The following is a 25,168-nucleotide window of genomic DNA, read 5'->3' on the forward strand; positions in this document are numbered from 1 at the left end:
TATACGTAACTACTGAAATATTGTGCTTTCTATAACCTTTAACAAAAATACAAGGAAAAGCGGCTATATTGCCTCAAGTGCTACATTTGAAGGTTTATCGCAGCTGTTGGTTCCAATCTGAATCGGTGCAATCCATGATTATTTAATATTATAGATAGATAGATTTAAATACAAAATCCAAAGCACAATGATGCCATTTGTGGCTTCTGCATTTTCAGGGTGGACGCCTTATTCCTCTATATCTACAAACATACAAAGACACCATTTCAGAGCTTTTCCCTCTCTAATCTGTGAGTGAATTTTTGAGGAAAACTGAATTAAAAAATAATCCTCCATGACTTTGGATGGGGCACAGCACTGTCTCCGTAGTGTCGGCACTTGGTTTGCCTACAGTAACACAGTCTCAAGAGTACATGGAAAACACAGCATACCAGTACATGTACAAAAAGCACACATTCCTTCCTTTTTTGTCGCTGCTATAGCTGCGGATGAACAAAGAAAGGAGAGTCCATTTGATCAAGGCCTTGCCGTACAAAAGCCGAAATTATGACCCTGGACTTGCGCCCAGCATCTTCAAACTATGTCAGAAAGGTAGCTCTACACAAGTTGGGTCTTCAAGATCTCCCCCACAGAAGGCAAAATTCTGCTTTGTAAACTCTTGCAAATAGCAGGACTTGAACTGGAGTAAGGAAGATTTAAATAAGCCTTGAACTCTTAAGGAACTGAAGAAGGACTCCATAGACAAATGTGTATTGGCACAACGTCTGCACCATCATCATCCTCTGGTGTCTCAACATGTCCAACATTCTTGGGACGTCCAGTGGCTAGAAGAAAGACAATCAGATTAGAAACTGGCCAAAAGATTTCTGCCCCAGAGGCCCAGACTACAAGTTCTTAGCAAAAAGTCTGTTTCACCAAACCACGCAACACCATTCACAATCAACACCACAACATGAGACGCCCAAATCATGTGTCTCTGTAATTCCTAAATGGTCCTCCCAGTTCTGGAAATTGCTCATTGTCAGACACTGGAGCTAAACAAAGTGATTTGGCTAGCATCAAAGACAAGAGGGATCAACAAAGCTCAGAATTCACAGCGATGTCGCAAGGCTGTGGGTGAATGTTGTACAGAAAAAACAAGACCAGCATCACAGCTGGCATTCTTGTCAACTGCAAAGGTCTCAGTAAAGCCCCCAATTGGTCAAAGCCCTCTGCTGTTTGCCATTCACTCGCCTGCTTGGACAGGTGAGTGAGAAGCAATGTTGGCAAGCAGCAGCAGCTACTAGTCTATCAGCTCATCCCTCTGAACAGTAATGAAGATTAAGTCTCGCAGAAGCAAAGGGTGAAGGGCTGTGGCTCAGTGGAAGAAGGTCAAAGGTTCAATCCCTATCATTTCTGCTTGTAAGGATCATGTAGTAAATGATGTCTGCCTGAAACCATGGAGAGGAACCACCAGTCAGAGTACTGACTTTTGACAGATAAATGGTCTTAATACGAGGCAGATTCGTGGATGCCCGGTTCCTGCAGCTGGGGCATGCAAGCAGGTGTGCAGCAAGCCCTTTGCAAGGAGGGGATCCCCAAGTGCATGTTGCATGAAGGATCCCCCAAGCTTGAAGCAGGAAACAGGATCAGCTTTACTGCAAGCAGAGCAAACGATGGCATACTCTTGCCACCACCAAATCAGGTCTTATATCTTGGACTGAGTGTGGGTTGAGGTTCCTTTCCTTGTTATTAATGTCTGATTAAGCGTTTTTGAGAGTGGCCTGAATAGCCTCGACTAGCCCAAACATATAAGAACCTCAAAGATAAGCAGGGTCAGTTACAGTTAGTATTTGGATAGGAGACCACCAAGAAAGACTGGAGTGGCTATGCAGAAGAAGGCCCCTCTGCAGCAAATCCCCTCGGCTCATCTTTGCCTTAAAAACCCCATCCATGACCCTGGGGTTGCCATGTTGACTTGACAGCACACAATTATGGCTGTTATTAGGGATTTTCAGAACATCCAACAAATACACTTAGGCCACTTCCACATATGCAGAATAATGCACTTTCAATACACTTCCACAATTTATTGTCGAAGGCTTTCACAGCCGGAATTACTGGGGTGCTGTGGGTTCCAGGCTGTATGGCCGTGTTCTAGCAGCATTCTCTCCTGACGTTTCGCCTGCGTCTGTGGCTGGCATCTTCAGAGGATCTTCAGCCACAGATGCAGGTGAAACGTCAGGAGAGAATGCTGCCAGAACATGGCCACACAGCCCAGAAACCACACAGCACGCCACTTCCACAATTGTTTGCAAGTGGATTTTACTATTCCGCACAGTAAAATCCAGCTGCAAAGTGCATTGAAAGTGCATTATTCTGCATGTCTGAAGGGGCCATAGAAGTTTCATAACATCCAACAAATACGCTGATAGCTTCCTTCAGACAAAAGAAGGAATCCCTAGATCACAAAGACATGACCCAGCTCTGCTCAGTTCAGCAACATCGGACCAACTACTATTGGGCTTGCAATAAAACAGAGAAATGACCAGATTTTGGAATGAGGCTCAGGACTGAGCACCTTGAGAATCTGAAGAACTTGTAAAATAAGTTAAGGGCACTTCAAAATGTTTAGGCAATGCCTGGTGAGGTCTCTAAAGACCCGAGAGGGAAATTTTTTGGGAAGCAGACACGGCATTCTGTCTTACAGAATTTGGTTCCTCGGCAGGCTGCGATGACTGCTAGTTCAGACAGCTTTAAAAAGGAGCCAAGTTTCATTAAGGACAAGCAAACTGCAAGTTTTGCATTCACATGGTCTAAGTTTGATCTTAGGCATCTCCAGTTAAAGGATCCCAGGGTAGGAAGGACATTTTTCTGGAGCACAACTGAAAAGTAAATACTGAATGAGATGGCTCAGTGGCCCATGGGGAATGCCAGCTAACCATTGGGCTGGATCTAGCTCAAAATTTCCACTGGAACTCTCAAACAGAAATACACCGAAATACACAAAAAAGAGAGGTAGTTATTCGTGTCAAGTGAAACATTTTGTATCCTCCCGTGTGTTTTTGCTTGTACTCTTGAGCAATTTGGGGGCAACCAGGTGTTGCACATGTGGAACCTTGCTAAGTTCGTTTGTTTCCACTTGCACATCTGTAGATCTTCTAGGGGTGTGGTGGCGAACCTATGGCACTCCAGATGTTCATGGACTACAATTCCCATCAGCCCCGGAATTGTAGTCTATGAACATCTGGAGTGCCATAGGTTCGCCACCACTGTTCTAGGCCCTTAGCTGCTGATGTTTTAAAGGCAGTATTCAGCAGCCTCACAGAAAAGAGCCAAAAAGTGGAAGGAAAGTTGCCACCATGATGGCATGCCAAATACTACATGTGAATCTAAAAAGAACTGTGTAAGCTTTATGGAGGAGTGCTGGACACCCTAATAGTCATTCCACGAATGATCTGATTCCTCTTGCAACATAGGATACCAACGTATCTGCCTTAATTCCAAAATCAAGAAATAACCTCATTGTGTTCCAGACAGGCAACCATGACCTCCGACAGGATGACCACACCAGTTCTTCCCACGCCAGCACTGCAATGCACCAGCAGAGGAGGGTTGGGAGTCGCAGGATCCCCGGTGCTGTTTGTATGGCGTCGCACAGACTGAATCTCTTCCAAGTATGCTGCCCAAATGAAACAAAAAGGCAAAAAGTGGACAATTATTTCCAATGAATATCACCCTTATAACCAAGCCAAAGGACGGCCAAACCATCAGAAGTAGCTGGTAGATGACTCTTGTTTTCAGTCAATACCACTGAAATTAAAATAATATAAATAGTATCTCAGCACAGGTTACATTTTATCATTACTTAATGTAGAAAGAATTCATCATTTTAAACAGATCATGCCCTTCCCAGCACATGCATATTTTTAAACAGATTTCAACATCATCCGTTAGTCCAGAAAAACCCTAACAGAGCAATACAATTAAACTGCTCAGATATCAGAATGTTTGAAATATATTCCTGTTTGTAAGCATGACCTTTTGTCGATAATAACATTATTTTTAAACATTTTTTAAAGAAAAACCATGGAATTAAGTCATTCCTGGTGAATCACAAGACCCCAAAAAGAGAACAGGTGAGCTGTCAACATACTAGCCTGCCTACCTAAGGAATTTAACAAATGAAAATTTGTACGACAGCATCTTAAAAGCCAGTAAAGTTTGGGCTGCTTAGCAGGACGCATGCCCAAACGTCACCACATATGCAGTGGTAGCAGGCACACTTGAAGTCTATGCATTTGTAGTTTCCAAAATAGCCTAGAAGTGGAAAAGACATCGTCCAATTTCTACTCTGCAGGCTAAGAACTAGAGGACACTAGCTTCAAGGAACCCTCAACTTAATATGACTCTGGAAAAATCCTGACTTTTGCAAAAAAACAACAACCACCACCTAGATTTTTTTGCAGAAATTCATTCTTCTGCACCCTTTCTGCAATTTATTATAAGATTAAATAATATACTGTACACAGAATAAATAAAACAAAACCTACACAGAAATCCTTTTATGTCCTCCGGACAGCCATGTTCTGGCCAGTCAGTATACTGCAGGTGCCACACTGTTCTCTCTTGCCCAGTGAGGAGGTGCTTGATCTTTAGGCCTGTGGTTGCATAGCAACCAGAGTCTGTCCGGAATCGGGTGGTAATTTTGAATCTCCCATACGTCACCGTGTTGTGCCTCGAGCCGAGCCTTGGCCAGTATCGGAAGCTTTTCTCTCGGCCACCCTCCTGGAACATCAAATGCATGTTTCAGAAAGTGAATGTTCTGGAAAATTTTACTGCTATTAAAAGAAAAATGATGTGGAATGGTATAGTATAGCTCAATCTCAGAAGCTAAGCTCAAAGGAAGACTCCGCAAAGGAAGTTAATGGCAAACCACCTCTACTTAATCACATGCCCTGAAACCCTCACTAGAGGTCAGTATAAGTCAGTTGCAACTAGACAGCTCTTTACATAGATTGAAAGAAAAAAGGATTCCTCTCCCGGTGAAGAAAGAAAACACTCACCTCTTCTGCTGTCACCATGGCTATAATAGCAACCCCCTGCTCCCACACCATCTGCCAAAAATCTTGGCATGTATTCTGCAAAGGACCTTGGGTAGCAATATAGTCCCATTCCATGCCCCCAACAGCGACCTGAGAAATCACAAGAAAAAACCACGATTACTAAGCCACTCACTCGTGAAAGTAAGGTGACTTGTCATACAAGAACTGAAAGAGATAAACAGCTTTTGGTGATCAAAAATTAATCAGGTGGAAACCATCGGCATATTAAAAATTGCTGTGCTGCTTCAGGTCAACAATTCACCCGGTCCAGCCTCCTGCTTCCCACACTGGCTACCCAAATGCCTCAAAAGGCCTACAAACAAGGACCAAAGACACCAATGGTCTGCAAATAGACTCTCCCTATGAACATGGAGGTTCTGTTTAGTCTTGGTGACCTAGAACCATCGATAGAGTATACATACAATCCATCTAGGTCAACTTACACACTCTGTTCATGCTGCATACTTTCATGTCCAAGCATTTAGTCTTAGAAATGCAGAATTCACTATGCTAAGAATATGCTAGGGATGAGATAAGAACTAGGACAAAGTGCTGGTCCACCCAGTGCCAATTAGGAAGTTCAGAAAATGCCTTCTAAGTATGGGCTAGGCGATAACCCCTTAGGCAAAATCATAACCTAGCTGTTACCCTCAGACATTGCTTTCAGAGAGAAAGGAATGCTGATGGATAACTTCATACATATGGAACACATTTAGTGCTTAAATTCAAAGGAGAAGCCAAAGTTTCTCCGCTGTAGATGAAAGATTCGCGGTGGCACCTTGAAGACTACAGTTTAGTGCAGAAAAAAGTTTCAGGTGCCCAAGCTCACTTTGTCAGCTGCATTAAAATATATTATGTTTTCACTACATTAAAAGACCATTCAGAAAACCAGGCTCAGCAGACACCTTTTAAGCCAATTCCTAGCGTGAAAAAGCACACAAAACCTGCTTTCTTTCAGACCTACATCACACATATATTGCAAAAAGGATTTCGACCTTCAAGGATGGTATTTCACAGCATTTCCTGTCTTATGAAGAAGAAAGTTGTGAGAAATAGCAAAAAACGTGCTGAAAATACTGCAGGTATTTTTATCATGTTACCTAGGAAAACACTTAGCTACGCCAACCACTAGTTTTGTTCACTGACTGATTCCAGATATAGCATTTTTGGTCTGGTCAAATCTCATTTTAATATAAGCACTTGAGCAGAAGAAACGATAATAAAAATGTTCCCCTTACTTCCAATAAAACCCCAAAGGCACTGCAAAGGCTAACCAACGTGATGAATTAGTATTTCTGGAGTAGAAACAAGGCGGGCTTGACACAAAAGTCTCCAGGGGTGCCGTTCTAGCAGCTTTACTCAGAACTAAATGCTATGTTATTCAGTGGGACAGAGCCAGAAGAAGAAGAAGAAGAGTTTGGATTTATATCCCTCTTTCTCTCCTGTAGGAGACTCAAAGGGGCTTACAATCTCCTTGCCCTTCCCCCCTCACAACAAACACCCTGTGAGGTAGGTGAGGCTGACGGAGCTCCAAAAAGCTGTGACTAGCCCAAGGTCACCCAGCTGGCATGCGTGGGAGTGTACAGGCTAATCTGAATTCCCCAGATAAGCCTCCACAGCTCAAGTGGCAGAGCAGGAAATCAAACCCGGTTCCTCCAGATTAGAATGCACCTGCTCTTATCCACTATGCCACTGCTGCTTGTTGGTCACCAAGTTATCCAGGAGAATCTTAGGATAACAACTGGGGCTTGCTTAGGGTGGCAAAAGATTGTAAGCTAGCCGTGACTAGAGAATGCTTCATCAGCTACACTGGATTAAGTGGACTTTAAATTTGTCAAGCCGCACACTTCAATACATCTGTTAATTTTTGAGGCCTCGCTGTAACGAAGCCTCTTTTGCCAAAACACCTTCATGCTCTGTTTCTTCCCCCATTCCCCTTATTATAACGTATTCTATTAATTCTGTAATGGTGGTAGTTGGAAGGATTTTGTGAATTGTTCTGAGCGCAAAGTGTCTCTTCTTTCCTGTGAGTTAACGAAGGGCTAACACAGCAGTGGGGAGATGGCCTTGCATCGCTATTCACTAAAACTGCTGGCAGAGATAAACTGCAGGCGTGAAGAATATCTGGCTGGCTTCTTACTCCCTTTGTTCGCTTGGTACCCAGTCATGTAATGTAAATGAATTGCTCATGCCGATGGGGGTGGGGATTGGTAGATGGCCCATTGGGTCGAAGGCAGCATCCTCTCAAATTAAGGGGGAGGGGCATCCCGAGGGTAATGTTGTCAGCAATTTTACTTAGATTGGGTAGTTTACCTGATTGGTTCCAGGATCTCACCTTACATGGGATTTCTTGATAAAAATAGCAGTCTTGCCTATTCATGGTGTGCTCTGTGAGGCCTTACAACAAGATCCAGAGTTACCAGCACACCTCTTGGATTACAGGGTCGAGACTGCTCAAGGACTGGAGGGTTGGGCCGTGTGCTGTGTGAAGCTGGCCGAAGGAGCTCAAGAGGGGCTGGGTGGTAACTAACCAGCACTAGGTTCTTGGTTTTCTTTCTGTTTGAAGTGTGCACCGTCTAGATTTGACCTCTAGTAAAATAAATTTATCACCAATATTCTTGTGCTCTTTTTTGGCTTTGACACAAATTCAACGAACCCTTTGAAACCACACTACCAGAGAACTAACCGAGCCTACCTCACAGGGCTGCTTGGTGACTTTGTACCCAACTTTGGGGCAGAGCTGGAGTTCCGGCTACCGGGAGTTGCCCGGTTCCTGACAATCACAACACTCACAAAACTTCCTGACACTCACAATACTCCTTTTTCTTTTTGCCAAAATGGACTAACACAAACTACCCCAACACATCTTGTAACCCTACTTTTGGCCTCACCTTAATATGGGATGCGTTAATATAACCTGTGTTGTTTTCTTTAGTTGGGACCAGCTCAACTCTGGTGTCATCGTAAGGAAGCACGTCCTGGAACCGGTTCCGTTCAGCATTTTCAGGGAGCCGGGCTATTGAACATTCACCGTCCGTCAGCCTCTTCTTTTGGATACGTTCATATTCGGTAAACACCATGCCTTGCTCTAACCGTTGTTCCAAGCTTTTACTCTGGAAAGAGAACAGAATGAATATCCCAGGTCCCTTCACAAAATGTTAATCTTCTCCACAAACAGATTTTTGAACAGAGTAATAAATTTAAAAGAAAGGCTCCGAAATGCTTACAAACGGGTTTCTTATTTTTAAACATGTGTCACCACTCTACAGGGGCCATCCTAGACCGTTTAGATCAGCAGTCTGCAACCCGTGGCTCTGGAGCCGCATGCGGCTCTTTCAGCCTTAAACTGCGGCTCCACGTGGCCTGGAGGTCGGAGGGTACCGTGGGCGTGTCCCTCCAGAGCAGCTGCCATCCCCCCTCTGCCATCCCCTCAGCTGCCATCCCCCCTCTGCCCCATGGGCAGAGGGGGTTTCCCTGCCCAGCGCCTCCGCCTCCCAGCAAGCACTGGAAGGAAAGGTGAGTGGATGGGCCGAACCGGAGGCAGCTCTCTCTGGCTTGGTAGATTTTCGGGGCCATGGAAAACTGGTCCAAATGGCTCTTTGGGTGGTAAAGGTTGCCGACCCTTGGTTTAGATAAACAAGATTGATCCAAAGAAATGGTAGCTCACTTAGCATATCAAATAAAAGTGCAAGGGGACATTTTATAAAACCATGGAACTCACAGCCCCTTCCCTTGCAAAGCTTGCTGGATAACTTTGGGACAGACCCTCTTCCACCCCAACTACCACACAAGGTTGTTGTGAGGATAAAAGTGGAGGATAAGATTCGTGTCTACTATCCTGATTTCCTTGGAGAAAAGATGGATAAATATTTTAGTCAATGAATTTTTAATCACATCTCTCAACAACACTGAACAGGAATCCAGCGGCATCTCAAAGACTGAAAAAAAATTAATTCCAGCATAAACTTTTGCATGAGTTATGCATCTGAGGAAGTGAGCACTGACTCACAAAAAACTTGTGTGGAGATAAATGTAGTTAGTATTTAAGGTGCCACTCGACTTCTATTTCATCTGGCTGTAATTCCAGATGGCAACCACTCTGGAATTCCCTCTGAGCCCGTCTCCGTGATGGCTTTCACAGGGATACCTTTGGATTCAACCGATTATCAAACCCAACGCAGTATTAAAAACAATTTTTAAAGTGTCATTTATTGATCATGAAAACAGAAAGGAAAGCTTTCACAACGTACACCTCGAGGAAATCTCAAACCCACCCGTTCGTCGTTTGTCGCCCTGGCAGGTTCCTCCTTTCCTTGATCGGGCAACGGTAGCCGAGACAACGTCAGTCCATTTAGAGCAGCTAACTTCAAAGGTCCTATTTTTTTGGCTTCAGTTCTGTTCTTTTTCATGACCTGCTGAAACAAGACACATTTATGAACATGCAGCTGACAGGACTGAATCACACATGATAGTCACTGGCCATGGAAAAACAGCGGCTGAGGAGGATCGCCCTTCCAGCCGTTCCTCAGCAAACAGGAAAAAAGAGGCGAGCCAGCTCTCTCTCTCTCCGCTAACAACTCTACACAGACAGCGGCAGCACAGCAACATTCTTTCCATCTGGTCGGTCTTCATTCCACTTTCGAGCTCTTGAAACTTCGCAGGAATGATAAATAGACCTTTGTGGAAAAGAATCTGAGACAAAGGGCTTTTTTTTCCTTCTGAACAGCTACAATTAATTGTCCAAATATAGACCAGGTAGGACAAAACCTGCACACAAATCGCTTGGAGTTAAAGTTTGTTTTCATTACTTATTAAGTTTTTATCCGGCCTGTCCTCCGAAGAACATAGGGCAGCCTACGTGGAATATTGCAAAGCAATTTGTGAACCCAAATCAGGATGTGGTTGTTTTGCTGAGGATTTCTTCATACATTATCTAGCATCTTTCTTCCCCACTTCCTACAGGGTATTCCTTTTCACATTTCATTCTCATAGCATCACTTACGCCAAGCCCTAATGAGGGCAGGGGATCCCCCTCTCCAGATCCTATTGCCCACCGCATCTTGAATCACCAGCTGGATTTTTTTTTTAATCCAGTCTTGTGTATTCACCAGATGTTCTTACCAGAAATGATAAAGAATAGCTCTAGGAATCAATGGAAATTCTTAATTGTTTTTAACCATAGAATTTCTGGCAATTCCTAGAGCTACCCTTTGCCACTTCTGGTAAGAACTTCCAGAAAGTACAGGCTGTATTTAAAAAAATTCCTACAACCCTGTCCTTCACTCTTCCCTCTGGTTTCCAGGCATTGTAAAAGATGGGGATGCACCATCTGGCAACCCTATATGTAGGTTAGGCTGAATACGTCCTCCTAAGTTGCCAACCCAGTATTGGCAACTGGCAGAAGGCTGAGGGAAGTGGGGAACTTTGATCGCCATTCATTGAGTGGCACACTATTACTTTGGGTGCTCACCCAAAGTAATGTTATTGTAGAAGAAGAGGTGGCGGCCCACCCAGGCTGCTCCTTCGGCCAGCAGAGGCTCTGCCAGTGGAAGAGCAGCCTGGCAGGGTGGATCCAAGGGGAGGGGGGCAATTCTCCACACCCCATGACCAGCTGGCATGCACCCAGGGGCATGTGATCCCAGATGCCCCCGTCAGTGCTCCACCTCTGCTTGTGGGTCAAGAACAGCTCATGCAAAATAAGTTTTTCTACAATGTTTACTATTTCGCACAATTTATTTTAATTTACAGCGGTCATGGGTGCATGGGAAGAAACAATGCCCAGGAGATGGGGAGGCCCTCACACCCTGCTATCTGATTAGCACCCTGCTCATTTATAAAATGGCGGACTCTTTGGAATGCATCATATATCTGAAGAACTTCTATCTCCTGCTCATGTACATTCTCTGTAGTGGCTCCCGTCTTGTGGAGTGGCCTGTCTGAGGAGGCCAGGAAGGCTCCGACTGTACCAGCATTCTGCAAAATGTGCAAAACAGAAAAGTTCAAAAGGGCATTCTTGCAATGAAATTAGATCTGTTGTGGAACAGAACAGTCCAGAAGAGCTCCTTCATATAGGAGTAGGTAGTGGATAGCATATTGCCTTGTACCTTCGCAAGATTCAAACTATGCTAGCCTGAGCAGTCTGCTGCTCACACTGTCATTAAATTTATATTCCTAGTCCTGTTGCACTGGCATTCGGTTTTGCATTCCAAGTTCCACTGTATAGTTCATTTGCATCAGTGATTGTATATATTATACTGTGTGTCCACCTAGTTGCTTGCATTGTCGCTCCATTTTGTACTCCTCATCCTTCTGCATTGTTCATTCAATGTCCTATATTGCTGTATTTACTGATAGGTTTATGATAGCTGCATGCATTTTCTTACAACTCCTTTATGAATTTATTCTGTGATCTGTCGATGGAAATCTCATTCCGCACTGCCTGCACATCATCATGAGACCTAGAAAGTTTTTTTATAAAAAGTGGAAAATTTGCATTGTTAGGCAGGGAAAGCGATTCTGTAGTCTACTGCTTCAGATGGACAGCCATGTTGGTCTGAACCAACAGGGGAAAAAAAGATTGAGTCTAGTGGCACCTTTAAGACCAACCAAGTTTTATTTTTGGTATAAGCTTTCATATGCATGCACACTTCTTCAGATACCAGATCAGACACCAGGTACGAAAGCTAATACCAAGACTAAAATTGTGTTGGACTTAAAGGTGCCAGTGGACTCAAACTTTTTTTTCTGTAGTCTATTGATTTCAATTCTTTGCTGCCACGGCAGGGGAGATTTGCCAATAAGCCCAGTTTTGCCCTGGACATCTTCCCTTCATCCACAGCCAACCCCTCACACTCTCGTGCACACCTCTCCCCCTCCCCATTTTCAGATTTGTTATTGCTTTCATTTTTGTTATTATATTGATATATTGGTATAAACAAAGAAGCATTGTAAAATTGCTATCTTTTATTGCATTTGAAAACCAGGATATATGTGTGTGTGGATGTGGATGTGGTTGGGGGCAAGATGAGGCTAGAATATCAGTATAACTGCAATCATGGATATATCAATGTAACTGCAATTTAAAGGGCTTTAACAAAGCCTTTTATCTTATATCTCCCGGATGTGATGAGATCTGTGTCTTTAAGAGGGAGGTGATGGGTGGAGTTAAGAGAACCAGGAAAAGCAGAGGCCCACTGAGACTTCAGGAAAAAGCTGTAGGGCAGGCACTGGGCTGCCTCCTCATGTGAAAACAGAGAAATGCGAGGAGACCACACTTCAGTCCCACTGTGCAGCTTATCCGAGATAAGCGTTCTATGTATAATAGGCTTTCATTTATACCCCATTTTTCTCCTCAATGGGGACGCAAAGTGGTTTACAAAGTTCTCCTCTCCTCTATTTTATCTCTCAACAAGAAGCCTGCAAGGTAGGTTAGGCTGAGTGTGTGCAACTGGCCCAAGCAAGCTTTCATGGCAAAGCGGGTACTTGAACCTGGGTCTCCCAAATCTTAGTCCGACATTCTGGCCACCGCAACAAGCTGGGACTCCAAATTCTACACATTTTGTGTCTCATTTCCACTTGCATGGAATCTCGACAGCACCAGCCCTGTGGGTACTTGATCAAATACATAAAATATTTAGTTGCCGGAAATCAGGACTTGTCAGCACATCTCTCTCAATTCAGTAGGATACATGATCGTTCAAACTACTAACAAAACTGTGATGCTTAACATTAGACACACCAGTAATCAGTACAGCTCCTCAGCAAACAGGCAACACGGAACAACATAATCTGTTTCAAGCAGACTATGATTTCTATATTGCTGTTCCTTTCCCCAGATATGATTCTGCACCTTTGGGAGGTTAACAAAAAGCAAGCAGACCAAGAGTATTCAGTGCTGGCATCAAGACCTTAGAGCAGAAATGTATCATGCCAAAGATTCTGGTATGCCCAGAAGGCCACTAGGTAATGCAACCATTCCTGTAGGAGAAGTAGTAGGTTTGGCATGAGCTACGCCATGCACCACCAGAGAAGAGGGTGGGGTGGGAAAGAAAGAGAAGCCAGTGCCTAGTCCAGCTACTTTAAAGTTTCTGAGCAGGGACAAAGGAGCTTCTGTGTTCTGTGCAGCACTTAGCATACAGCTGAAGTTAAACACCACCTATGGCAATCAAATGGCGCACGAAAGCAAAATTCATCCTGAGAAAATAACAATCTGTGCACAGAACGTTAGACTGACGATGCCATCCTATGTAGGCTCTCCAGATATTCATGGCCTATAAATCCCATCAGCCCCTGCTGTAGTCCATGAACTGTAGTCCATGAACATCTGGAGAGCCGCAGGTTGCAGACCCCATTAATTTTCACACCCTTTTAAGGTTGTACACCTGAACATTATAACTCCTCTTAGCAGTGGTGGGATTCAGCTGGTTCGCACCACTTTGGCAGAACCGGTTGTTAAAACGGTGCTTGTAAACAACCAATTGTTAAATTATTTGAATCCCACCACTGCTTAGTAGGATGGCGCTGCAAATCTGTTGCATCTGACACTCCATTCAGGGAAAGGAAGGAGGAACAAAAAGCATGCATGCCTTTCCTTGGACAAGCACAACGAGTTTTGGTTCTGCTGTTTCATGCTGCAGCAGGAACAGAGAAGGAGAAAGGAGGAGGAGTTTGGATTCATAGCACACCTTTCTCTCCTGTAAGGAGTCTCAAAGCAGCTTACAAACTCCTTCCCTTTCTCTCCCCACAACAGACACCTTGGGAAGGAGATGGGGCTGAGAGAATTCTGAATGAGCTGTGACTGTATCAGGGCCATGAGAAATGGGGAAACAACCCCAGTTCACTAGATTAGAATCCACCTGTTCTTAACCACTACACCATACTGGCTCCCGATGTTGCATTTCTTGCTATCCTCCTCTGTCTACAGTACAAACTAATGGTCAGGGTGTCAGACTAGGATCTGGAAAACCCAAGTTCAAGTCCTCACTCTGTTAGGAAATTCAATGGGCAGTCATGAGCCTACCTCATAGGGTTGTTATGAGGAGGTGTGATTATAAATGCTGTCTTCACCTCCTTGCAGGAAGAGATAAAAATATGATTGATAGAAAGACAAATCCTTTCCCCACACCAAGCTGTTCTTGGGAATGCTTTTCCCTTAATTTGTAAAATAATAAGTATCAGGAACAAAACCAGCTAAACACTCAATTTATTGTGAAAAGAATAATTTAAAAACCCCTATAAGCTGATGTTCATAGGATGGACAACGCACAGAGATCTGGAGCCAAATTCCACTGTCTCAGGCATTTCTGTGGGTAATCCTGACCAAACCATCACTGTCTTTTAGCCTAATTTTACCATAAGGTGTAAGACTAGTTGGGGAGCAGAATAAGCAGCCATGTGTATCTGTCTGAGTTTCTTAGATGAAAATGTGATAACTTTTTTTTAAGACAGCAAAAGGATGAAGCATCCTCAGTAAAGAGAGAATGGAGGAAAAATCTTGGAGCAAATTAGATTGCTGCTGCATTTGGCTGCTTTATAAAGCACAGACTGAATTTCACAATAACACCCATACCATCACGGATGCTATCAAACTGCTCAAAAACAAGTGAAATTGGGAAAAAAGTATGAAAACTAGTTGGAAGATTTCCCAAGACAACTGAATTACCTGGATTGGTTTTTAATAGCTCGGGCCAGTTTTGCGCATTATGAAATTCCTACACAAAAGGCACACCTGAATGGGAATCAGACTGCAAGCAGTCACATGCAACAACTGCACACACGGGGGATTTCTGTACCAGGGCTTCACATGCAGCAGGTCTCTGGAGTAGCAGACAATACACTTTCACAATAAATATAACTTTAAAATTAAAGCCAACAGCAGATCCAGAGTTGTGACATGGTTCTGCTACGGTGTCTGGATATGCACTGGAATCCCACCTTCCGCCCAAGGAGCTCTGAACAGGGTACACAACACCCCTCTCCTCCATGTTCTTGTCACAACTGCTGTATAAAGTTGGTTGGGCTCACAGATGATGACTGACCTCAAAATCATCTGGGCTGAAATCCTAAGCATACTAACTCAACAGTAAAGTAGGAGAAAGCACATATAGGTCCCAACATCCCCAGTACACCCCTTTTCATCTGCAGAAAGCTGGGTTTGGATCTAGCCCAGTAGTGCTTACTTTGTGGTTTGGGGAGAGCCACATTTGCAATTATCATCGGCCAAACGAGTCACATGACTGCTGTTATGTCCTGTGTCCCACCGCACCAAACACACCCAAGCAGACCAGCCCAGAAAGAGCCTGCTAAGGCTGTTGGTGGAGAGCAGGGTGATCGTGGACGAAGAGAGTGAAAACAGCACCCCCTCATTGTAGCCAGCTTTCTCTTTTCTCAGATGGCCATTGAGCGATGGTGGCTTTTACTCCCCCTCCTCTGAGCTCAGCTTGCTCTGCACCTGACAGCTGCCCCAGTGCTGGGACAAGACTGCTAAGGCTGTGGGGAAGGGTGAGGGCTGTTACAGAGGATGGGTCCTTCACGTACCCTGCAGCTTACCTGTCCTCCAGTCCCTTCAATGGTGACTGTTTCAAGATGGGAACCACCGGACAATCAAAAATCCCTACAGGCTAATGGCCTTGCTCCCTTTCCTGGACTGTGGGGTAAGAGCCAAATTGGAGGACAGTGTCCATAAGAGCCACAGGTGACATGTCAAAGAGCCACATCCCTATAATTTATCCAATCCATTCTTTACAAGCCTGAGGTTCTTTGTTCAGTCACAAACATGTCCAGGTTAAAACAATCTTGAGTTGCAGAACTAGGAAATACCTTTGCTCGAGACCCTGGGCATTACGTCAGAGTTGACATCACAAGGCTAAATGAGCTGAGGGACTGACGTGATGCAAGCACGTGTTTCAGCAAGAAAACTTACCCCTAAAGGAGGCAGACCTTCCACTATATTCTTCTTCCCTGAAAGAAGTTCCGACACGGGTCTCTTCTTGACGGAATCCTTCCGCACTCTGTATCTTGTACACGTTGTTAAGTCGGACTCGGACACAGAGGGGGTCAACAGTCCATCATTTCTCAGGTGCACTTGGGGGTCAGCCAAGACAGGAGCAGGATTCCCTTCTTTGACTTTCTTCTCCGTCTCAGTGATGTGTAGCTTGGGTTCAAGGATGTGCAAAGGTCCAGCAGGTGGAACGACAGAAGGGTAGGGGTAGTTCAGCAAGGATTCGGGAGGGTAACACCCTAGGACGGTGGGAAGCTGGGGTTTGCCGTTGATGAGAGGGGAGAAAGCTGCAGGAGGCTTGTTTTCTTCTTCAAACTCTTCCTCTTCTTCACTGCTGTGAATCAGCATCGTGGCATCTGAAAGTGACTTCTTATGCCCATAATTGATACTTTCTTCTTGCTCCTCGTTGTCCTCCTGTTTTGTTCTCTCCAGGAAAACGACAGGCTGAGCAGGAACGATCTTGGGAGGGGCGCCATCTGCAGCAGACGCTGACATGGTCCTCTCTTTAACCCGCATGGCTTCAAAGCTGTGGGCCAGCCCAGCTATCTCGATACTGTTCCTCTTCTGCAGCTGCGCGTGCCGGGCGGATGTCAAGGGCTCACTCACCTCCTGGAGGGAATGCGCGACCGGCAGGCTGTCCTCCTGAAATGTCTGGACTGAGTGATGGACCCGGCGGGTGATGAGATCTGGATTGCTGCTGCTGATGTAGAGGTGCCGGGACAGGTCTGGAGTGCTGTTAGCTGGCCGTGGATAAGGATAAGGTGGAGGAGGACGGTACACTTGGGTCTTCATTATGTTCGGTGCAGGATAATCTTGGGCTTGCAACTGAACGTTTGTTAGCTCAGGAACACTCACTGCTCCAACCACCAGCCGCCTTTCAGCAGGATAGGGGTAAGGGGACTGACTGTGGAAGCTATAATTAAGATTAAACGGGTAGTGGCCAGAGTGAGGTGAGGCGAAATTCGCATGTTCTCGAATTTCAGGCTGGCTATACACTAAGGCGTCGGGCCTACTGTAAGCGTACGAATTGCCAATGTTGAGGTTCCTCATGGAATGGCTCTGCTTGTCAGAGTGCATCATTCCTCGGTTAAGCTGCTTCATCACCGTTTCATAATCTGGAGTAGGCCGATAAGAAGGTGGTATGAGGGCACTGTGCCGGTGTGACGGGACATAATCGGGTCTCAGGACGTCGCTGCCGGTAATGCTTGGGTTGGAAGACATTGGCGACGGCTGCATGTAGTGCTGGGGGTTATTCAAAGAGCTGGTGCTGTGGGCACTGTAGACGCTGCCATTGCGGATCCTGCCGTTGTAATCATGAGGGGCTCTATCCAGGCTGGTCTGAGAGTGGCAGTAATAGCCATTCTGAGCACTCCCATAGAGATTATCTGGAAGAAATTAGTCAGCACCCATTTATTGCAGCCCACAGAAACACCAAAGACAAAAGTAATAACAGCCGTTACTAAAAAGGTAATAACTGTTACTAAAAATGCTCATCTCTTGCCTCACCCAACATGTTTCTGAGTGAGTAACAGCACCACAACTCTTTCTGGGCCAATGATTGAATATTTGACTACTTCTCCACAAAGATTTGAAAACACTTGTAGACAGCAATTCTGAGCAGGTCTAATCACAATCCTAAGACTCACTCAATGGGTCTTTTTCACAGGGAAGTGCCCTTAGGCTAGCATTGTCTGTGTGCCATTGCCTTGGGGTATTTGCTGCATATTATACTAGCAGTAGGCTGTGGTTACCCAGCAGAGTGGTGAATCCAACCATTCCACTGAGCGTAGTTTATTTATGTAAATATTCATACCCCATATTTTCAAGTTTGAAGTTCTTTTCCAACTTAAGGCATCTTCTTCCAACTTAGTTAGCTCTTCCATTGAAGGAATAGCCACTTGGGTTGTAGGAAGATGGTTAGATCCTTGAAGATGGTTAGATCCACCCTAATATCTTCTTCCTTGCACACAATGAACCACCTCTGTGCGCCTAGGCAGTAGATCTGCAGTTACCACTTGGCCCAATGATCGAGGAATTTAAAAAATAGTTGAAGACTTTAATCTTTACAAGCCTCTATTTTGTTTATGTATTTATTGCACTCCCATACTAGCATGTTTCAGACCATCGCTGCTTATCATTACATGAATCAAACTGTGGAGGGGAATTCTCTCCTAATGTGCAATCGTGGAAAGCCACAGTTTGATGTTGCATTGGAACATAACGTTTAGGATTTGCTGCTCCCTATAATCCAGCATTCCAGACCAAACATTGAAACAGTCTTTGGGATCCTGGTTTCTTAGGAAAATAGCATGTGTTTTGCCACTAAAGGCAAAAGTCCTTTATTACATCACCATACATAAATGGAGAAGAGAGGGAATGCGTGCTTTCTCCAGACTTGTTCATATAACAGTGAATTATGGTTTGTCATCACAACAGATGCATGCCAATGAGCTCCACCAAGGAAGCTCTTGGCATCACATCTGAATTTCCTGAATTCAATCTCTTATTCAGACATGAGCCAAGTCAAGACCCCCTTAGCATTATCAACCTGACAACATAAATTATCCTCAAACTGTTCTCTGTTCTTTCTTCTGGCTGATGGAAAGTGCCATCAAGTTGAAGCCGGCTTATGGTGACCTCATAAGGTTGTCAATGAAGAGGAATAGAGGTGATTTGTCACTGCCTGTCCCTGTATAGCGCCCTAGTATTCATTGATGGTGTCCTACCCAAGTACTGACCAATGCTGACCCTGCTTCGCTTCTGAGATCTTATGAGATTGGGCTAGCTTGGGTCATCCAGGATGATCTTCCTACTGGAGAATGAAATGCCCCCAACCACTACCGTCAAAACTCCTTCATAAAACACATTAGCAGTGCAAACCATTTACATTTCCTGAGCACATCAAACCCTTTACCTTGGGAAGACATGTATGGTTCTGTGTAGTGTCCATTGTAATGTAATTGAGGCGGTGGTGGCATCATATAAGGCTGTGGTTTAGGCTGCTGAAAAGATAACATGTTAACATTTATGAGATGTGCATACAAAGCTACTGAAAACACTCCCTCTTGCCCCATTCATTTTAATATGGCAGATCTAAGCTTTTAAAAAGAAAAAAGAAGCAGCTATACCAACTGGTTATGTGAAAAGAAATCAATGGGATGACCCTCAGAGTTCCTTTGAGAAGCTCAGACCCACATGGTTAGATACAGTTTCAGAGGGTGGCAGTGTTGGTATGCAGTAGAAGAGCTAGATTTGAACTGAGGAACTGAATCTAGATTTGGTAGGAGAAAGAAGAGTCCAATAAACAAGGGCCTACTGACACTCAACCCCGTCATCTTTTTCCGCAAACTTTTTGTGCGCCTGGACTGGTTCCTCTCCTTTTGTAAAATATGAGCATTAAATACTTAGAAATGCCACTGGAGTGGTAAAACTTTTCCAGATATTAAGGGTGGAAAGTAAATTAAATGTATGCATTTATAGTCAATGGCTAGACTGATTAGGGAGCTGAGGTTTCAGTGGCTTCTTTTACCCTTTCACGTTTATTTATTTGAAGGCTTTAGTTAGCCACCACCCCGGAAAGAATCAAGAATACAACATTTTGGCCGGTGTAGGACGGGATACAAATCTAGAATAAAGTTAAAAGTTTGGGGCAGTTTATTAATCCAGTTTCAAACTGTTAGTAACACAAGTGTGCAAATTCTCACACACTGATAAAACCAAACCACGAGGTTGAGGTTAAGAATTGAAAGTGAGACATTCATTGGCTGACAAATGGGAATAACATTTATTTGGCAGTCCTTTCAGTATGCTACCTGGGAGGGGACGGACTACCAGTACTCGGTAAGGAACAACTGGAGACCAAACGGTCTGTCATGGTTCACAAAAGCCACTGAAACAGCCTTAAAAGAAATTTTTGTTACTGAATTAGTGTTATTGGCAAGCAACGTCAAAATGGTCATATTTTAGGAAATATCAGTTCCTTATTCCAATTTTTTTAAAATTGAAGGTATAGCTCAGAACTGAAAACCTTACCAGAGATATTCTGGAGGAGGATCGTCTCCTAACTGGATTCACGGTCACAGTCTGAGTTTGTCTACAAAGAAAAAAAAATGACTGATAAATTCAGATATATCTTCTCGTCCTGTTATCTCATGCACATGAGATGTGTATGTTTAAGGTAGATACAATCTTTCACAACTAATAGAGAAGATGAAGGCAGATGCAAGAAAAAATCCCACTTTAACATTTCTACTTCATCAGCGACTCGACAAGACATGGCACAGTGGCTTATTGTATGTGCGTTGCATTCCTATCAGGAACCCCAAGGGAAAATGGTCTGAATTGCAGAAGTCAAATCCCCACATTGTGTTTCATAATTAGCCGAATCTTCCTCAAGAGTTATATAATTTATCCCGCAGCTGTATGTATAAAGGAATCTGCCTGGATGTCTTGTCAGACAATCACATACATGACTATTGTCAGCGAATTCTGCTCCCCAGCACGCTTTGAAAACGTTTCTCCTTCATATGGGCCGGATGCACACACCGAATGTGAGGGAACTGGGCTTTCCTTTGGCTCAACAAACACTGTCACACATCACTGTGATTCACTGTATGAAGGGAATGTTGGTGAAAGCAGGTGGGGCCACACACGTTTGCATATGCCCCCCCCCCCTCCCCTTAAGCAAATAGTTCTGGTGATGACATATGACACACTGTCATGCTGTAACGTGGGTGGAGGAAGGAGAGGTATGTATTCCACCCTGAACCTCTTGGAGAGGGGATAAAAATGCAACAGATAGTCCAGACATAGGGACATCAATAAAGCTGAGGAATCCCAATATTATTTTCCTTCCTTTGCAATGGCTGCCCCCAATATCCCTCCTGCCCCAGAGTTATGTGAGATTTAATTAATTTATAAATGACAGAGAGCACCTGAAAAGCATTTGCCCTTGCAGGTGTGCAATCCACCCAGGCATCTCATTAAAGCAACACTTAACTTATATATCAGCTCTGACTGCCAGCATGCTACAGTCATTAGAGTGTTGGACTAGGACAGTGGTGGCGAACCTATGGCACTCCAGATGCTCATGGACTACAATTCCCATCAGTCCCTGCCAGCATGGCCAATTGGAGTGCCATAGGTTCGCCACCATGGGACTAGCATACCGAGGTTTGAATCCCCTCTCAGCCATGGAAGCTCACATGGTAACCTTGAGACAATCACTGTTCCTCAGTTAGCCTACCTTGCAGGGAGGTTATTGTTATGATAAAATGGAGGAGGGGAGAACAATGTTATTTAGTCCCCACTGGAAAAAATGTGGTATAAATCATAGAATCATAGAGTTGGAAGAGACCACAAGGGCCATCAAATCCAACTCCCTGCCATGCAGGAACCCACAATCAAAGCATCCTTGAGAGATGGCCATTCAGCCTCAGTTTAAAATCCTCCAAAGAAGGAAATTCCACCACACTCCACCACAGTGTATTCCTTACACGTAATATCTAAATAAATACACATGGCCCAGAGGGAAATTATGCTGGTGACAATCACTGCATGCAAACAGGAGTGCGGAAATATAGGGATCCTTTAAATTAAATGAGCAACTGCACAGAGCATTTTTGGGCATACAAATTATTCCTCCTGAACACACGGTCTCTTCACTAGGAAATGTTATTTGCCTAATTTCAACTTCACACATTCAGTTGGCATCATCCCTAGCCAACTGCAGTTATAGATATTTTTGCTCCTGAAAGCCAAAAGTAAAAAACGGCTCTTTGACCCACTCATTTTTCTGAAGATCACCGGGAGAGGAAGGCAGATAACAGATGCCCCTGTTCAACGGGACAACTGTGTTGCGTCATGGTTCCAGCGAAAGCAAACACAGGAGCTACACAAATTCATAGCATGCAAAGAGGATGGAAAAAGTTTTTTTTTCTAGCTCACCCTTTGGGTAGAGAAGGACGAGAAAGGATTGGAAAGCGTGGAAAAGAAAGAATGAGGAAAGATTTCTGAGAGCCTTCCACAGGCGGAGAGTCTGGGGAGTCTCTAAAGACAAGGTACATGCAGACAAAAAGACGACAATGAAATAGCCCATTACAAAGAGAGGATGCTTGTTATTCACAAAGGAGATCTCTCAAGGGATCATCAAACAGGTTTCAGAACAGCTTTGTCTTCGCTGAAAGCACCCTGGCCTCCTCATCTCCTTACTTCTACAGAAGGATTACGGTAGTACACAATAGGAGGACTTGAAGGAATGAGCCGGCAGGCAGGCAAAGATTCCCTATTATCAAGTTTCTAGTCCTCATAGCGTGAGAGGAAAAATAATCACATCCATGTTTTCATGCAATTCCCTGACATCTTCATCATTACGACAGACAAAAAGGACTAAGCATCGTGTCTGGGGCAAACTGACGAACTACTGGGCTGTTCTACCCAAAGTAGGAATTGCTAGTGCCAATAATTTTTGTAACCCTATAATGCTGCACACATTTCCAGCCCTGTTTAAACACTGGACCCTCCTCCCAAGTAGCTTGAGCAAACAGCTGTCAAAGTCAACAGAAGGTATTTTACTCAACAGAAAGTCAAACTGACTCATCAGAAAATACAGTGAAGGCTTTTAGCGACTGGGCAAAGAGAATTGTAAAATCTCCACAGGGTTTTTTTTTAAAAAAAAATCATTACTTTTGACCATAAGTGATCGACAAAGTACATTCCACCCTGATATGCACAACGGACATTTTATTCTGAATTTGACGATTGAGCATACTGGGAGGATCACATGTAGCCTCTCAGACAAATAGTCAGGCATAACCACTGAAAATGACTCAGTGGGCAAGCCATAATTCAGTTATTCTCCCCTAATTACAGAATGTGTCCAATAAGACAACTCTCCTCAAGTTCCAAACTGTTTACACTACTAACAATTGCCATTTCAGTTAACAGTTGAGCTTCTGTTTCCCATCTACGTCTATGCCTTTTAACAAAGTGCTCAAACATGTAGGCCTTTCCTATCACTTTATGTCACCTACGTTAATCATGTCTACCTCGGACTTATCTTTCAAAGCAAGCAACACAGAACTATGAGCTCAGCGCAATGTTATAATTTGCTGAAGGTATGTGATATGGAAGCAAATAACGTGAACTCTGTCTTGCCAAATCTATTTCTCAAGTTGAGAACTGCAAACAATATATTTAAAAAGAAGTCAAACTTCGTTATCTTTATACCAAATAAAAAGCACTGGAGTCACCCTTGCTCACAGGGGTTGCAAAAGAGTGCTCAATTCATAGCAACCGTTTCTGCATCAATGTCAGCCTGCTAATGTGACATTTCTAAATAAGAGACTTTACAGTAACATTTGAGGTATCGCTATATTGATTAGTAACCTAAATGGACACTATGGCTGGTAAAATAATAATAATTATAACTAATAATAATAATAATTTATATGCTGTCTGTCCACTGCAAAGCAGGTCACAGGGTCATTAACAAAATAAAATACATAATCAAAACAAATAATATAGATAAAACATAAAACACATTCTCTCACCCCCAATGAGCCCTTCGGGGGAGGGCGGTTTAAAAATGAAATAAATAAAATAAATTTAAAAAAATGTTAAAATGCAGAAAGATACAACATTTAAAAGATATGCTGCCCGCTAAACAGTCAGAAGCCAGACAACAGGGCCACCTGCAGACAAAGCAGGGGCCTACACAGGGGACTCTGGGCATGCAGAAAAACATGACTGTGACAATTAACCAAAAGGAAAAAAAAATATTGAAAAGTGTCCTGATGAGTACTAAATATGCTCCAGAGGGACAGAATGTTAAGACAGCTGAGAATTCAACAAAGGGGAAAGAAAAGAAGAAGAAGAGTAGAAGAGTTTGGATTTATATCCCCCCTTTCTCTCCTGTAGGAGACTCAAAGGGGCTTACAATCTCCTTCCCCTTCCCCCCTCACAACAAACACCCTGTGAGGTGAGTGGGGCTGAGAGAGCTCCGAAAAGCTGTGACTAGCCCAAGGTCACCCAGCTGGCATGTGTGGGAGTGCACAGGCTAACCTGAATTCCCCAGATAAGCCTCCACAACTCAAGCAGCAGAGTTGGGAATCAAACCCGGTTCCTCCAGATCAGAATGCACCTGCTCTTAGCCACTACGCCACTGGAAGGAAGGAAAAGATTAACTTTCTCAAGCCTATGAGTGTTAATAGAAAGAGTGAAGGGGGGAAATGGGTGGGGCATTTCCAGATACTCTTGAATTCCTGTAATCCTCACAAGATCCTGGTTTTGTTTTATCAAACGTACATTCCACTACTGCTGAACGTATACAGCTTGAGATGGGATTCAGTGTGAAGATTTGGGTCTCTGTGGTTGGAGAGACAGCTACTCAGTCTGTGATGCTGAGAAATGATGAGTTATGAGCTTCCAATTCAGAAAGAAAACAATTGCTGACATTTTGTTTGTCCTCCATTCACCAATTCAATCCAAAGGCCCATTCAGAAATCTAAATATTTTGAAAGCTCAGAGTTGCAGCAATCTTAATTTCAGATTCAGCAACAGACGGAAAAGTTCCATGGCTTCTGCTTGGAACACTTCAATTACCTGCAGTCTCAGGAATAAGTGCCCGGGAAGACCTCCTCCAACAGTAAATTACATAATGCAACACTGTTTACAATTAATATGGCAAGAAAAGACTGTAATACTTACAGGCTACATTTGTTTAGTCTATAAAATTTGTGCCTGGCCACACACATCCGCCACACATATTTTGCTGTTTCCATGTCTTCCTATCAAACAAAAAAGATGCATATAAGACCATAAGTGTGCATAGGTCCTTATCCACATAGGTTTAAATGACTGACTGAACACATGGAAAGTGAGTCAGACCATAAGCCTAGCGAGGTAAGCACTGTCTAGTCTGACTGGCAAGCAGCTCTCCGGGCATCTCAGGGTTTCACACTACAACCTGAATTTATTTCAACTGAGGTGTCAGGGACTGGAACTAGGACCTTCTGCGCCCATGGTGGGTGTTCTCACCTGCAGCCATGTCTTCTTTCCATTCCTGAGGTGATTTGCAAGGCCAGGC

General features: G+C 43.9%; 1 protein-coding gene across 3 annotated transcripts in view; it reads right to left on the minus strand.

Moving 5' to 3' along the window:
• Positions 1-204: 204 nt before the first annotated feature.
• Positions 205-25,168, minus strand: part of PTPN21 (protein tyrosine phosphatase non-receptor type 21) — a 67,642-nt gene continuing 42,678 nt past the window's right edge. Inside the window, exons 10-20 of one of the 3 annotated variants that reach the window (XM_048485338.1) lie at positions 24,790-24,869; positions 22,030-22,131; positions 20,116-20,176; positions 18,998-19,085; positions 16,006-17,468; positions 9,359-9,496; positions 7,976-8,197; positions 5,046-5,174; positions 4,533-4,767; positions 3,501-3,661; positions 205-824 (exon numbers count right to left, since the gene is read on the minus strand). In XM_048485338.1, the coding sequence (XP_048341295.1) occupies positions 696-824; positions 3,501-3,661; positions 4,533-4,767; positions 5,046-5,174; positions 7,976-8,197; positions 9,359-9,496; positions 16,006-17,468; positions 18,998-19,085; positions 20,116-20,176; positions 22,030-22,131; positions 24,790-24,869 (2,808 nt within the window). In that variant the 3' untranslated portion in view covers positions 205-695. The remainder of the gene's footprint in view (positions 825-3,500; positions 3,662-4,532; positions 4,768-5,045; positions 5,175-7,975; positions 8,198-9,358; positions 9,497-16,005; positions 17,469-18,997; positions 19,086-20,115; positions 20,177-22,029; positions 22,132-24,789; positions 24,870-25,168) is intronic. The other 2 variants (XM_048485340.1, XM_048485339.1) reach the window with 2 other exon arrangements.

This window comes from Sphaerodactylus townsendi, linkage group LG02 (assembly GCF_021028975.2).
Source record: "Sphaerodactylus townsendi isolate TG3544 linkage group LG02, MPM_Stown_v2.3, whole genome shotgun sequence".
Lineage (NCBI taxonomy): Eukaryota > Metazoa > Chordata > Lepidosauria > Squamata > Sphaerodactylidae > Sphaerodactylus > Sphaerodactylus townsendi.